The sequence below is a fragment of the Notothenia rossii genome, assembly GCF_949606895.1.
Source record: "Notothenia rossii genome assembly, chromosome: 2".
Classification (NCBI taxonomy): domain Eukaryota; kingdom Metazoa; phylum Chordata; class Actinopteri; order Perciformes; family Nototheniidae; genus Notothenia; species Notothenia rossii.
Window position 1 is genome coordinate 57,084,914 of NC_136904.1, and position 14,350 is coordinate 57,099,263.

A 14,350-nucleotide genomic window follows, 5' to 3' on the forward strand; every position below is an offset into this window, starting at 1 on the left:
CCCCGCTAGCTGGGATGTATTTATTATAAACGTTAGTCCTTAACATCTATCACTGTGTATATCACCATTCAAACATATTTTAAAAGTTGAACAAACCCCACACAGCTCTGTGAAATGTTGACTTTACTTAATCATTTCAGTAAAAACTAACGTTCATATTTCTCTTTTTGATTATAATACTGATGAACGTTCAAAACAAAGCACTTTGGCAACTTACCAAATACGTTTTAAAATGCTTAATAAGCACCGTAAGTTTCATGATATAATTTCTCCATCAATCGGTTGTTTCCGTGAACGGCCGACTGTTGTTTGATGGCAAATGCTGCGGCTGCAAGGCATTGTGGGGCAGCATTTTCTCCTCTCCTTTCGGTAAGGGAGGTTCAGTGGTTCCTAAGCTAAAGGAGGTTATAAAGGAAGTTTGAAACCTCCTTTCCTATCATGTAGAGAATTTGAACGGCACTTATTATTAAGATGTATGCGCTCATACATCTTAAGAAAGTTATCACCAAAAATGGTAAAAATGTTTTTAGAGAACGTTATCCTACCTTTCAGAAGAACATTCTGGGAACCAAAATAAAACGTCCCGCTGAAAACGTTTTAAGAACAGTAGGGCATAATGTTCTAACAATGTTATCAACCACATCTTAAGAAGGTTATCAAAAACATCTTAAGAAGGTCATCAAAAACATTTCAAGAAGGTTATTACCAAGCATTTCAAGAATGTTTTTAAAGAACGTTATCCTACCTTTCAGAAGAACATTCTGGGAACCAAAATAAAACGCCCCGCTGAAAACGTTTTAAGAACTGTAGGGCATAATGTTCTAATAATGTTATCAACAACATCTTAAGAAGGTTATCAAAAACATCTTAAGAAGTTTATAACCAAACATTTCAAGAATGTTTTTAAAGAACGTTATCCTAGATTTTTTTTAAAACATCCTTTTCAAACAAATGCAACAAGTTTGTTTTTTAAAGCGCTCTAGAAGTAAATCTGACGTTGACCATGACCGTGTTAATATTTGCCATAACAGCAATGTTTTATAAAAAAATAATAACATCCTGAAAACATTTTCAGAATGTTTCTTGGAGAATGTTCTTCAATTGTTATCATGTAACATTGAGGGAACGTTTTTTAAAGAACATCTTTAATGTGTTAACCAACAACGCCCAAAACACATCCTTAGAATGTTGCAGGCAAAACGTTCCACCTTTGTTAATGTATCACATTAAAGGAACATTTTATAAAACACTTTCTGTCATCTCAGTCCTCAATAACATCCTGAAAACATTTTCAGAATGTTTCTTGGAGAATGTTCTTCATTTGTTATCATGTAACATTGAGGGAACATTTTATACAACCCTTTCTCTCATCTCAGGCCTCAATAACATCCTGAAAACAATTTCAGAATGTTGCTCTGAAAATGTTCTTCATTTGTTATCATGTAACATTGAGGGAACGTTTTATAAAGAACATCTTTAATGTGATACCCAACAACGTCCAAAACACATCCTTAGAATGTTGCAGGCAAAACGTTCCACCTTTGTCAACATATCACATTAAAGGAACATTTTATAAAACACTTTCTGTCATCTCAGGCCTCAATAACATCCTGAAAACATTTTCAGAATGTTTCTTGGAGAATGTTCTTCATTTGTTATCATGTAACATTGAGGGAACATTTTATACAACCCTTTCTCTCATCTCATGCCTCAATAACATCCTGAAAACAATTTCAGAATGTTGCTTTGAAAATGTTCTTCATTTGTTATCATGTAACATTGAGGGAACGTTTTATAAAGAACATCTTTAATGTGATATCCAACAACGTCCAAAACACATCCTTAAAATGTTGCAGGCAAAACGTTCCACCTTTGTTAACATATCACATTAAAGGAACGTTTTATAAAAAAACTTTCTGTCATCTCAGGCCTTAATAACATCCTCAAAACATCCTCTGAATGTTGCAGTTAAAACGTTATGTCTTAGTTAACCTTAAACCTTATAGGAATATTATTTGAACAAATAAACATCCTAAAAAGATTATTTGAACATCAGATTAAAATGTTTATTTAAAACCTTGTTAGAACCAATAGGTAACGTTAGCCAAAGTTGTGAGAACGTTCCCCGCTAGCTGGGAAGCAAGAAAATGTAAATGGAGCTAAAATAATGTAATGTTGCAGTTCTTCTAGACTCCAGTAACATTAGGTTGTCAAAAAACATTATAAAATTGATTTACAGGTGTTTGTTTTTCCTTGTTAATCTATAGACCGTCTTTTTGGAGCTAATGGCATCACATGCTGCACCCTGAGTCTGTAATTACATAATTGAACTACTCTCTCAAAATGGCTTTCGTTCTGGGGACTTTGTTGTAGTGCCTACACTCAACAAAAGATATGGAAGATTGCAAGGCAGTCATGTGATTATTTGTAGTCCTGTCAACTATTTCATTAAAAATACTTTTGTGAATTAATTTGGAAGGTAATGACCAAAGAACCTAACTTGTTGTTTAGGATGACCTGTTATGGAGCAATAGTCCACCTTGAACACTGATTCCAGATCTCTTTATCACCTATATATCTGCGAAATATTCCAGATCAGCCATGTCTGAAATGATGAATCGGACCTGTAGACAATCACACAGTTGTAATCATTCTAAATGTGTCCCAGTTGTGTTACTGTTGCAATCACATGACCTGAAAGGAAGTAGTAATGGAGCAAAGCTGTTGTCAAGCAATACAATTCCATTGGAACAGTATATAACATCCTCGCAGGGAACAGATCTCAGTATGTTTATAGGAAAACATCTTCCCTTAGCATCATATTCTGTTGGAGAGTTGACATCCATAGCTATCTGTAGTCAATAAAGCAGGAAAAACTATTTGGTCTGACAATAAGCAGTGCACAATGGCTGCTGGAAGATCAGAGGTTTAGCTGACCTTTGCCCCCCAGTCACTCTGGAAAAGCTTCACAAGCCTGGGCCTTATCAGCTTCGGACTTCAGAGGAGGTTTCCTGCTGTAAACGTTTATGTTATGTGATACTTTAAATCCTGAAGAGAGGCCATGCAGTTTGAACTTTTCTGTGTAAAATGACAAATAGAAAACGCTAGATCATTACTCAGTATAGTACTGTAGCTGTATGACTTTGAAAGGGAAAGAGATGCCAATTTAAACAGTTCAGGCAACTTAGCACATCAACTAAGAGTGAGTTATTTTTCTAATCCTATCTTTGTTTCAGAAAATCTGAGAGTAATGGTTGCACAGGAACAATAAACACTCAGGCTGAGTGACTAGATGTATGACTCCAGTATGTACTTAAGAGTGGATTGCTGCAAATGGAATTTTATGAGCTAGGCTGTTTTCTTATATTACAGTATATGCAAAAATCCACATCTGCACTACATTATGTATGTGTATGACAAAGATGGCATTAAATGCTTGTGTGTGTTCATCATTTTCTAGGCTGATCTTGCGGGTTTTTTTTTTTTTTTAATGGACATTTGTACCTTCTGAGAGTCGGTGAGCTGAGGCTGCTCCTCCTCCAGTCTGCACAGGATGATGCTGCTTCTGGACGGGGGTCTGGTAGGTATTCTGGTGGGCTTGGTGTCCGCCTCGTGGCTCTTCCATGCTGGGATGTCCTGGGAGGACAGTGGCCTGCTGGGCTCGTCTTCGTCAGAGCTCAGGCTGTGGTCGCTGATGTTGTCCGTCATCTGGTGCAGCTTCAGCCTCAGCTGCTGCTCCTCCAGGTCCACGTCCTCACACTGAGGAGGAGGAGAGGAGCTGCTCGGAGTCTGAGGACCTTCGCTCGCCTGTCGGACAGAGCAGGGAATATGTGGTTGAGAGACACATCTGTGCCAGGGGAGTCAAACATACGGCTTGCAGGCCAGATCCTGCCCGCCAGAGGGTCCAATCCGGCCCACAGGATGACTTGCAAAGTGTAAAATTACAGAGAACTGCACAAAAAAGTTTGTACAGTGGTGTGTCAGTTCAGGTGGTCAGGGTTACTACACAAATGTGGAAAGGAATGTAAAATAATTTCTAGATCTTATCCAAACAATATGAATATTGAGAAATGTATAGACACACTGATCTGTATGTTTTAATGCACATGTGTAAATGATAAACTGAGGCATCATATTGTTAACATTACACTTATCTTTCTTTAGAAATGTCAGGTTGTTCATAATGTTCTGTAAAAAGTTAGTTCATTAAATGTGAGCATTTTCAGAATGTACTACAGTTTGGAGTTGTGGTTATTGATAGGTTATTATGCTATGATTTTACTGGTCATGCCCACTTGAGATGAAATGGGCTGTATGTAGCCGCTTAACTAAAATAAGTTTGACTCCCCTGATCTGTGTCTTCACCTAAAGTTTATGTGTTTTTGTCTGATTTAAAATACACTGCTTGATTCAAAACATTCAATGTGTGTCATATAGTAAACCACTACTGCAGACAACCAAACTGAACCAAAAGCATATCTCTCCTGGCAGGGGTCCCACCCTTTGAACAGTGACTCTCCTATCGACGCTGCATGTCCTTTCTTAGGATCAGAATCTCAAAGGATGCTGACTTTGGCTGGTGGAGGAAGTTGTATCCCTTTGTTTGAGCCCTCCTCGGGCATTTTTGTACATTTTCCCTGACTTTTTGTTGTTGATTTGGTGATCATTTCAGCTGTGTTACAGCTTTTGGCATGGAATTTTGTAAGAAGTCTTCTTTTGAGTCACATTTCTTAAATCCATTGTCGTTTACTCTTACATGTTTTGTATATTCTCGTGATGCATTTTTCACCCTCGTGGCAAAAATGTACACGCCCCAAAAAACTATGCTATTAAATCATCATACATCAATATTTTTTTTTCAAGGAATCGCTTAAACAACTTCTAACGCTTCAACGGTAACAAACGCTTCAAACATTTGAAAAAGAAAATCTGGATTTTAACCCTTTAAAGTGCCCGTGAAGTGCATGTTTTTGCGCCAAAATGAAATGGCAGTTTCATTCCTTACATATCATTTTGCCTGTTCATGGCTAAAATAATTTTTAATAATTTCTTTATTTATTAATTATTAATTTTAATAATAACGGCCGTCTGAGCCTACCGGAAGTTGCAGACGATAGCGGCTGTGACGTCACAAGATGGGCCCAGTTGTGATTGTAAACATGGCGGAGACTTTGGAAAGTGATACAAGTGCGAGAGAAATGATTGATTTTGACAGCTTTTCGGACAGGATAGATGAAGAAAGTGGCACAGAAGATGGAAGTGACGATGAGGAAGCGCAGGACATCATTGAACCCTACAGATTTGAGCCGTCAGGGACGTCAAGTGGGGAGGATGATGGCGACGACATGGACGATGGGGAAGACATTGACCGGCTACAGAACATTGAATGGTTAGCAGGTTAGCAGTGGCTGTACTGTCACTGTCGATTTGAAAATAGGGGGGGGGGGGGGGGGGGATTTGCCTTGTTTAAAATCTCTGCTTGGGCTCAGCCTCTGGGAAATAATTAGCTTATGTACATGTCATGTGCTAGAGTATTATTAAACTAGAATTTTCTGGTCATTGAATTAAAACATACGCCAGGGTGACCAGCCCTGTTTTTCTGCTTATCTGCAGTTTATGGGAATAATTCCACCTATCAGATAATCAGGGGGCGAGAACAAGAAATTATTTTCATGCGCACATAGTCTAACTTTATTGGATCTTCTGCATAAAATTCAACAATATACAGTTCCAAGTTAAAATGATAAAATCCAGTTACCTTGCAAAATGTCGCAACCTGACAACACTGAAACATCCTGGCATTCCTGCTAATCATAATGTTACATCTGTTTTATATGTTTTAGGTGTCAGTGCGACAACTGTGAAAAACATGGACACAGTAGCCGAGAGTGTGTGCTGTCGGGAAATACCCGCTGTCACCAGGACCATGGAGGAGGATGGTGTCCACAGCTGCATAATCGACCACCCCGGCTTCCGATCTGGCTGTCTAGACATCTGGGTGCTGCGTATAGCATACTATGGATACAGGCAACATTATGGCCATCTCCACCAAGAGGGCAATGAGTAAGCCTTACAAACACTATTTACAATAAAGTCTATTACTAGTATATAAATGTATCAGTTAATATGATGTCATGACAACTTTTGCAACTTTATACGTTTGAATATTAGTCTTTTATGATCGGAGTATAAGAAAATGTAACTTTGAAGTTGACCTATTATCATCTATTGTCCTTCATTTGTAGTAGTCTCTTGAAAGTAGCTGTCGTCATATCAATGCTATAATGTTTTATCTTGCAGACGCCACCGATACACAGCCTACCGCCAGCTGGTGAGACTTTGCTGGGGTTACCTAGGATGCGACATAAGAGTGCCACTGCCCTCTTGTGCAGTGAACCAAATTCGTCGACAGTTTCCATCCATGGACTATCACGGTTATGAAGAAGGACAGTGACAATACAGTTCTGAAGTGAATGTTTAATACAGTTCCACAGTTGAAGATGCACAATGACAGACTATTTGGTCTTGAAACGACTGGCATGTGCCTTGATGGCCTCTGCTTTGTCAGGCTTCTCCTCCAGCTGTACAGGCCTGTCTGCGCTGGGTTTCTTGCATAGGTCGACCACCTCTCTCATGAGATCATCCACATAGCCTGCAACAGTGTTCAAAGACAGAATACAAAACTTGCACTTTATAATGTTCTCTAATAATAAATGGTGTCTGTCATCAAGCCGAGATCATTCTTTCAATTGGGGTTTTGAACTGAATTAGTTACTAAATCATTAGTACCGGTACATTACCAATCTGGACAATATTATTTCTTAATTTCATTTCAAACTCACTGAATGTTGCCTCTACTAGGATCTTCTTCACAACATGACCTCCAGCCTTGTACTTGGGGTAGCGGATTTTGAACCTCTGTTCTCCCGCCTTCATAGTTGCAGTATGTCTGCTGGCATTCTCGTTGTAATGCAGTCCGGCAAGAAGGGTTCTGTTAACAGAAACAAAGAAACAGTTTTAAAAATGTGAAAAGAAATATCTCTCTTTTGTAATTATTCCACATCTATACATGAACAGCTCTATTTAACTTGATATTGATTCAGAAAGCGATTTAGTGTTTTATTTTAGTCCTGGCAATGTGTGTCTTGGAGTTGACAACTTCATCACAGTTCCTTCCTCCATTTTGACACACTATGGGAGATGTGACGTAACGTCGCAAGCTATTATACAGCACGGGGACCTGGTTCAGCACGGTACAAAGACGCCCATTCCCAAGTAACTGAAACAAGTCTTTAGCTGGTACAGTACAAGCCTTTGAATGATATGCTGAAAAGACCAACCTGCACAGCATGCCAGTGTAGGAGTACATGTAAGACTTTGGTGCAAACTGAATGATGAGGCTGTGAAAGCCCTCCACCTTGGACGTCTGGTGTACGGCAGAGAGCTTGCCGATGTCCTTGCACAGCATCTTGTCTGTCACCAGTTTCTCCAGTTTGACAGCTGATAGTGAACCTGCAATCAACAGATCAATAAATCAATCATCAACAAATTTCAATGGCAGTGCTTGACATTATGGATGATCAATTCTAATGTTTGTTGCTCAGACGTAACTTTTTGGATTATGTACCCAACCATAAGACAGTCAGTACATTGTTGTTGCTGGGTATGTCCTGGGTTTTTAATCACTCAGTATACATACACTGTATACATTCCATACACCTTTTGGCGGTGGATGACGGTTAAAATTACAGTCACCCGTTGCTGACGCAACAGACGTAATTTTAAATGTCACGTCTGCCGCCATATCAGAAAAAGGAGTATTGACTCTAAACTCACTTGGTTTGATCCACTTCTTCTTGTGAGCCCTGCCTTGTAGTCTCTTGTGCGCACATGTGGGGAACTTTCCACCATGGCCCCTGTGGAGGCTTAGGACATGCCGCTCCACCGACTTCCATTTATCCACAATCAGTTCTGCGTCGTCTTGCGTGGAGGAAACCACTGCCCAGTACAAGTGGTTGATGATGCTCTGTTGCTATGCTTTCAGGTCCTCACAGCCCTTGAGCTTGCAGATGGCTTTCAGCTTCTTCCCAACAGCTGCAAAGACAATAAATAAAACTGACATCATAAAGAGATCTATCTATTTGATTGAGGTGTGCAAATAAGATTTGTTACACTGCATGCTGCAATGTCTGTCTGGTGATAACAACTTTACGATAACTCAATAGAAGACTCTACTCCTTGAACTTCAAAAGAAACAACATTGACACATACACTTGGCTACATGCCAGATGTCATACAGATGTTTTGTGTACGGCATATTCTCTCTAATCCATTTGGCAATCTGGCGATGTCGGTCTGTGACGAGAGTGCCAATCTCCAGGATGTCCTCAAAGAAGGCCACCATCCTCTTCAGGCCTTCCAGTTCCATCTGGTAGCTCCCACCACACTCGTCGTTCTGAAAATACAGCAGGGAACATTCCAGTTAGGCAGATAACTAGACAGGAGCTCTGCAATGAGCTGAATATGATTTGAAACACTGTTACTATTACAATATTTACAGATGAAGTTTTACATTTCTCACACAAAACCCTGAACTTGAACAATATAAACTGTACCTGCACCAGCTGTAGGTCTACCACCACATTTGATTCCAGCTCCATTGTAGTGTATGTTCCCCCCCGTCATCCCCCAGAACCAGAGGTCGTCCTTCAGTCTACAGCAGGGTTCCCCAGACTACGGCCCGCGGCCCGCCACGCCCCTTTGACCGGCCCTCCACCTCTCTGCACCTCACCATTTGAACTGGCCCAAAGAAGAAAAAAAAAAAAGAAAAAAAATTATAAAATATTTTTAAAAATATTTATTTTAGTTGTCCAACTTGTTTTGTGAAATAATAACATGACTCTCCAAACGAGGGCGGTAATCGCTGTTCATTCCGTCACCTGAGATTAGAACTCGAGGCCGTCAGTATGTAGTGGCCAGAGCGGCTCTGGTAGTGGCCATGAGCCAAACAGTGGAACTGTCAATCAGATCGCCAGCGCCTCTATCACGCTTTAAAAGCAATGTTATCTAACGTTCTGGTTGACATCTGTTACATTTGCATCTTGTTTTTTTAACACTAAAATATTTTTTTATTAACCATTTATATTTTATATAATTTAATATGTGTGTGTGTATTATTTATATGACGTATGTTTATGACCGAATTTCCGCCACCTTACAAGCTGATCGAAGTCATGCGCAGAAAATATTATGCTACAGTTGAACAGCAGTGTAATGGCGTGCAGTAAAGTGAGGAAAATTGACAGAGAGTGTCGGGTTTTTAAAGAACAATGGACCAAGGATTATTTTTTTGTTCCATGGAAGGACCGTGCCATTTGTATTATATGTAAAGAAAATGTGGCCGTGTTTAAAGAATTCAACCTTCGCCGCCATCACGAAACCCGGCACAGAGAGTATGCTAGCTTGAGCGGGCTAGCGAGAGATGATAAGGTTCGGCGTCTGAAAGGCGGACTAGCTGTTCAACAGGATGCCTTCCTTCGTCAATCCCGGGTCAACCTGGCTGCTGTCCGAGCTAGCTACAAAGTAGCTAACCTACTGGCTACCCACGGCAAGCCGTTCACAGACGGAGAATTCGGGAAGGCCATGATGCTGGCTGTGGCCGAGGAGGTGTGTCCAGAGAAGACAGATGCCTTCCGTGGGGTGAGTCTCTCAGCACAAACGATGACGAGACGAATTGAGGAGATGGGGGGAAACGTGTTTGACCAACTGAGAGAGAGAGCCGCAGAATTCAAGTGTTTTGCTTTAGCCATGGATGAAAGTAATGACGTACAGGACACGGCACAACTGTTGATTTTTATTCGTGGAGTCAACACACGTTTTGAAGTGTCAGAGGAGCTGGCATCACTGAGAAGCCTAAAAGGCACAACAACTGGAGAAGACCTTTTTGTCGAAGTGTGCAAAACAATGGGCGAACTTGGTCTGCAATGGGCTAATTTTGCCAGTGTCACTACAGATGGTGCGCCTAGCATGGTCGGATCTACGAGGGGTCTAGTAGGGCGCTTGAACGGCGAGTTCGAGGAACGAGGTCTCGCCCCACCGATTCAAGTCCACTGCCTGATTCACCAGCAAACGCTGTGCTGCAAAGTTTTGAAGTGGGCGTCTGTGATGAAGGTGGTTGTGCACTGTGTCAACTACATCCGGAAAAATGGGCTGAAACACAGGCAGTTCCAGGCCTTTCTCTCCGAGCTGGGGTCTGCTCACCAGGATGTGCTGTACTACACCGAAATCCGGTGGTTAAGTCGAGGCAAAGTATTGCGCCGTGTCTACGACCTGCTGCCCGAAATCAACACCTTCCTCCAGTCTAAAGGTGAAACGGTACGGGAGCTGACCGACCCGGAGTGGAAATGGGACCTCGCGTTTTTAACTGATGTGACTGAACTGTTGAACCACCTCAACCTACAGCTCCAAGGCAAAGGGAATCTCATCAGCGACATGTATTCCCACATAAAAGCATTCGAGGTCAAACTGCAGCTCCTTGTGAGACAGGTCCAAAAGCTGGACTTCACACATCTCCCTGCCACCCAAAGCTAATGCGCTGAGAAACCAGCCGCCCCTTTCCCAGTCGCGAAGTGCAAAGATGCCCTGGAGATGCTGCAGCGAGAGTTCAGTGTGCGCTTCCGCGAGCTTCATGTCAACAACAAAGACATAAGTCTGTTCCAGAACCCCTTTGCTGCTGACATTGACGACGCACTTCCCTCTCTTCAGTTTGAACTAGCCGAGCTGCAGAATTGTTATGTCCTTAAAGACGCATTCAAGCCTGACCACCTCCTTGAGTTCTATGCTAAGCTACCAGAGGGCACTTACCCACACATTAAACAACATGCTCTGAAGATGTGTACCGTTTTTGGCAGCACCTACACCTGCGAGCAGACGTTTTCCCGCATGAAGCAAATACAAAATCCAACGAGGAACAGACTCTCAGATGAACATTTGCATCAAACTTTGAGACTGGCAACCACTAGGCTACACCCAGACATCGGACTTCTCACCAGCCAGAAGCAAGCACACAGTTCACACTGATATGGTAAATATACTGATTTTAACTATTACAATTTTATATGGCTGTAAACATGAACTATGATTTTTTGATGAAATATGATTAATGTTTTTAAGGAATTTTAATGAACAATGCTACACTGTATTTGTAAAATCACATCACAAGGAACAACAGGCAGCATATTTATGTAATTTACTGAATGTGTCCAATGTCATCCCTTTATGCCAGGTTTCCAGGCAGCAAGAGAGGGGATTGCAACTGCTGACCTCAAAGATCACTGCCCATCCATCCTTCCTTCCACCCTGGCTACAAGTACCAATTCAGTTCACCTACTGCACATATTGCTGACTTCCCATTCTGTTACTCTCTTCTAGTTTAACCTGCCGAGGGTTTACTGCTCAGTCTCTCCTCCCAATCTCTTCTCTCAGCATCGTTGTCTCTCTCTCTCCCTCTCTGTCCTCTCTCTCCTCTTTCTCCTCTTTATGCACTGCCCCTCATCTCAACCTCCTATTTCAAAGGGATGATAATTGTGCTGTAAAAGTGTTTGGGTGCTCATTGCATTTTCACCTTGAACTAAAAAAATCTCACCTGAATATACAAATAAGAGTTGGTTAGTTGATATATTGTTCACCAAGTTTCTTGTCTTGATGATTTCTCATCTCACTGTAATATAGGCCTACCATTTCTATTGTATCACTCATAAACTGTCAATCACCATGTTTTTCTAACCTTTCCTTGCTATTTTTACATGGTTGTTATTAGAAAATAAAAGGAATAGCTGTGGTATTTCAAATTGAAAAACATGTGAAGTACTCACTTCTTTTGCAAATCACTTGTAATGATGAACTATTTTGTGCTAGAAATTATGGCTATAACAGGCAGTGGCCTAGTATACAGCCCACATGATCGATCCCGGCCCCTCATCACAGTCAGGAACGATAATGTGGCCCCCAGAGAAAAAAGTTTGGGGACCCCTGGTCTACAGCATCGCAATGTGGGCTGCCTGTTGTTGCGTCCATACACCCTGTATTGCAGGCTGCAGGATGTCTCGCTGGTGTGAGAAGAATGTTCGTTTCACGTAGGTCATCACACCCATGTGGTTTAGGACTCGCAGCACCTTTGTTGGCGACGCACCGGCAAACAGTATGCCTGCAGACAACAGCATGTTGCCTGCAGGGAAGTTTCAAATGCTCGGTTGACTCTGCCACTCAGTTGCCTGCAGACAGGAGTCACATGTTTGGTGGATCTTAAGTAGTGTTCCAGTGGTTGTCCACACGTGACGGATGTCGACGCTGCCGCAAGATGGACAGTGGCACCACTGTAGCAGTTTCCCGAGGCTGGAGCCAAAGACGATGTATTTGGGTCCTTTGTGGCAGATCTCATCCCCAAATGCTTCCCGACTTTCTGACAGATCTGACTTGTCAGAAGAATCAGCCGCTGAGATGGAGCTACTGCGTTCCCAGTCTGAGGAGCCTGATACTGAGGGTGGTGCAGCTGGACTGCTGGACGACGCGTCTTCCAGTTGGTGTTGCTCCAGCTTTGACGCCTGGCTGCTTCTGCTGCTAGAGGCAGCCTGTGGGTGCTGGTCAGGTGTAGCTGGGTCTCTGGTGCCATGGACTTTCAACTTTCTCTGCCTCCCTGGTACTGGTAGACTCACATGAGCGCGCCCCCACGAGGGTATGATTTATTGCGTTCATGACACTTCATATACGCATTTTGCGCTGTCCGGTCAGCTCGCTAAACAGAGGGCGGAGCATCAGGTGATCATGCAGAGCTGCGTGTCTCCGTCAGACTCAGCAGCTGATCTCTCTCTCGCGTCCGGTTACACTTCACTCGGGTCTATTTCCATATCGATCAGATCCAGCTCTCCTGTTAATAATGACCGGCGGGGCTCCCCCCGTTGACAGTTCACTGTCTAGCACTGGTTTCGTAGTGCACTGATCGATTAGGCTAAGCTAACCTGTAGCTCAGTGACCACCAACTGGCGGCCCGCGGGCCACATCCGGCCCGCCAGACATTCTCATCCGGCCCGCACGACAGGGGTGACTGTGGCGTTGGCGGAGTGGTTACTGCGTTCGGCCCCCACCCATTTTTTTTTTACAACGTCCCGTGAGTAAGGTGCAGTACCGGAGTCCAACAGAGAGGCAGCAGCTGCGGGACAGTAGACGGCGTACTGCGAAACCTTCCCTGCCTTGAAGAAGAAGTGATCCTTCGTTGTGAAGAGTCTGGTTAATGCGCTCCGCACCACAGCAGTTGCCCCGCTGCGACAGAGTCCAACAGAGAGGCAAGCGCTGCGGGACAGTAGCCTAGAAGCAGGGTTGGGTTGTAACGGAATACATGTAACGGCGTTACGTAATCAGAATACAACAAAAAGTAGGCTAACTGTATTCAGCTGGCGTTACATTTGAAAAACAAGTAATCTGATTACAGTCACTGTCGTAAACCTGAAGTGAATATATTTTGGAATACTTGGAAAAGTTTCCTCACAAAATGTAATATTCATTACCGGCAGAACTGTGTGCACACTGCACAGCGCTGCAGCATGTCTGAGCCAGAGTGAGATGCAGCGTGTCTGTCAGGCCCCGCCCCCGCACGCAGATGAGAGAGAGAGATCTCTTTTAAAATATATTGAAAGTTAGAAACGGAGATGGTTAGATAAAATGTGCAAGATAACGTTTATGTAGAATTTATTTATTGTCGAAACGATGACATTTCATAACGGGATCAAATAAATGGTCTGCTGCTGCTGAATGCATGGGGCAAGTGACTGGAAAAAGTTTTAAAAGTTATTACATCGTTTCAGAAAATAATAATAACTAGAGAATGCAATTCCTGAAGAAATTGCTAGTGGGAATGCTTTATGCTGAAATATAATGTGTAAGAAGAAAGTCAATAATCAGGAATATTTGGATGACTGAATGGTTTCCATATGAATTAATATTAATTTAAAAAGTAGCATGAAACTCCAAATGTATAAATAATCTTAAAGATGTAAGGCTTTGAATGTAAAATGTTATTCGTAGGAAAAGTTGAAAATGAAAAAATAACTGGTGAAATAGTAACATTTGGCAAATTTTATTTTCAAAAACCAGAACATGGGGGAAAAAAACTATATAAAACGTTTCAAATCAATTACTAACAAATTATAGTTCATCTGTTTAGGGAGAGATTAACTTAGCTAGCAGCCTAAGCGCAAAGCTAACGGGCTAACGCTAAGCTGCTAGCTGTTAGCCCTTTAGCGCAATGCTAACGGGCTAAGACTGGATACACTGCTAAGAAGCTGTTTCCTTTAAT

General features: G+C 42.1%; 1 protein-coding gene across 6 annotated transcripts in view; it reads right to left on the bottom strand.

Moving 5' to 3' along the window:
• The window catches only part of LOC307030345 (melanophilin-like), a 138,074-nt gene that overhangs the window by 14,315 nt on the left and 109,409 nt on the right, over nucleotides 1-14,350 (bottom strand). For 2 of the 6 annotated variants that reach the window (XM_079666693.1, XM_079666694.1), the window contains exon 11: nucleotides 3,505-3,807. In XM_079666693.1, the coding sequence (XP_079522819.1) occupies nucleotides 3,505-3,807 (303 nt within the window). Of the gene's footprint in view, nucleotides 1-14; nucleotides 3,079-3,504; nucleotides 3,808-14,350 lie in introns of those variants that run through there. The other 4 variants (XR_013805628.1, XM_079666697.1, XM_079666696.1 and 1 more) reach the window with 4 other exon arrangements.